This window comes from Tinamus guttatus, unplaced genomic scaffold (genome assembly GCF_059628265.1).
Source record: "Tinamus guttatus ecotype Peru unplaced genomic scaffold, ASM5962826v1 Tinamus_guttatus_pri_ptg000417l, whole genome shotgun sequence".
In the NCBI taxonomy this organism is placed as follows: Eukaryota; Metazoa; Chordata; class Aves; order Tinamiformes; family Tinamidae; genus Tinamus; species Tinamus guttatus.
The window spans coordinates 695,028-697,162 of record NW_028288951.1 but is presented as its reverse complement, the minus strand read 5'-3'; the positions used below and the strand labels follow the sequence as shown (position 1 = coordinate 697,162).

The 2,135-nt window shown below is 47.3% G+C and overlaps 1 protein-coding gene across 1 annotated transcript; it reads right to left on the bottom strand.

The window, feature by feature from the left end:
- Positions 1-394: 394 nt before the first annotated feature.
- LOC148593319 (olfactory receptor 14A16-like) lies at positions 395-1,354 on the bottom strand. Its single transcript, XM_088531439.1, has one exon. It carries the CDS (start codon positions 1,352-1,354, stop codon positions 395-397), a length of 960 nt encoding a protein of 319 aa, XP_088387565.1.
- Positions 1,355-2,135: the final 781 nt, after the last annotated feature.

Genomic DNA, 2,135 nt, shown 5'->3' with positions numbered 1-2,135 from the left:
GGGAGTTCCCAAACCAGCCCTTGGTCTCTGAAAGATCATTACATGATTCTGAGCTCTGTGTTGCTGAACCCATGGAGAATCCTGTGCAGCAGGCCCTTTAGGGGTACAAGTCCTTCGGTTTATTCTTGACACCAGCTTTGGAGGAAAAGCCCAGCTTTCAGGCACTGTACTGATAGAAATTACTTTATTACAGAGATACTGTTAGGGAGTCAGACCTTGTCCAGCATTTGACACAATTTAGGGTATCAGGTGAGACAGAGGAGACACCGTAAAAAGGAGAATGAATACAAGAAGTTGTGTAACAACACCATAACAAGTATTACCCCTAATAAAAGCCGTAATAAAAATAACATGAAGAAACAATGCTCAATCCAATTACGAGATACAGAAAGAGTCAGTTATGGAGAGATATGGAAAAATTACCACTGCTTAAAAAGGTCCATGAAATCACTTTCCTAATGGCATCCTTGAGCTCCTTGTTCCTCATGCTGTAGATGAGGGGGTTCGCTGCTGGAGGCACCACTGAATACAGAACAGCCAGCACCAGATCTACAGTCGGGGAGGAGATGGAGGGGGGCTTCAGGTACGCAAATGCACCTGTGCTGAGAAACAGGGAGACCACGGCCAGGTGCGGGAGGCACATGGAAAAGGCTTTGTGCTGGCCCTGCTCAGAGGGGATCCTCAGCACAGCTCTGAAGATCTGCACATAGGACACCACAATGAAAGTGGAACACCCAAAGCATAAACAGGCACTTACAACAAGAAACCCAGCTTCCCTGAGGTAGGAATCCGAGCAGGAGAGCTTGAGGATCTGGGGGATCTCACAGAAGAACTGCTCCACCACATTGCCTTGGCAGAAGGGTAGGGAAAATGTGTTCCCAGTGTGCAGGAGAGCATGGAGGAAACCACTGGCCCACGCAGCTGCTGCCATTTTGACACAAGCTCTGCTGCCCAGGAGGGACCCGTAGTGCAGGGGTCTGCAGATGGCAACATAGCGGTCATAGGCCATGACTGTGAGGAGATAATACTCCGCTGATACGAAAAAAAGGAAGAAAAAGACCTGTCCAGCACATCCCAAGTATGAAATGACCCTGTTGTTCCACAGAGAATTGTGCATGGATTTGGGGACAGTGGTGGAGATGCAGCCAAGGTCGAGGAGGGAGAGGTTGAGAAGGAAGAAGTACATGGGGGTGTGGAGGCGGTGGTCGCAGGCTACGGCTGTGATGATGAGAACGTTGGCCAGGAGGGCAGCCAGGTAGATGGCCAGGAAGAGCGAGAAGTGCAAGAGCTGCAGCTCCCGTGTGTCTGCGAATGGCAGGAGGAGGAAGTCAGTAAAAGAGCTGCTATTCAACATTTGCCTCCCTCGTGTCATTAGGAACTGTCCAAAGAAGAGAAGTTTGTGAGAAGTCAGAACTAACTCTTCAAGACAAAAAAAAGAAAAAAAAAACAGAGAGGAAAAAAAAAGAACTCCCAAGTTGTTCAGTTTTCATACCCTCTCCCCCCACATAGTCAAACACTGCCTCTCTCTTTATTGAAAGGATCTCTTTTTTTCAGTACATGAGTTCTGCTTTGCACTGGATGAGTTTTTTAAGGAGAAAGAATAGAAGAGAACAAAACAACTGCAGAAAAAACCCTCTGAATTCATTCAGTTTCCAGACACCCCCAAATTACCAATGCCATTTCCAAGAGGCTCTTAGTGCAGTTCCTTTGCTGGAACTTTGCACTGGGTGAGTGTGCTGTGAGGAGCAGGGACCTCAGCCCCTGGACTCCAGGGAGTCTGCTCTGCTGTACAGCAGTGGGAACCAGGGACAGAGGTGATGAGCTTGACCATTCACCATTTCTGTCAGGTGAAGTCCACTCAAGACATCAACAGGCCCTTCAGCATCTTCCATCCCAAATATAAAGAGGGTGGTTTGAGGAACAGAGTTTCGTGGAATTGTTCAATATTTTTTATTTGATTTATTTGATTGGAGCTGTGCTTGTCAGCCCTGGGGAGTGTTCCTCAAAATAGACCTCTTTGGCATTTCTACTGAGTCCAGAGAGGAAATCATCCACTGTTGCTATGTGCATATTAGGAACATCTCATTTGTCTCTTAGACTATTTCCCACCTGTTCTATGCTGGAGGATGATCACA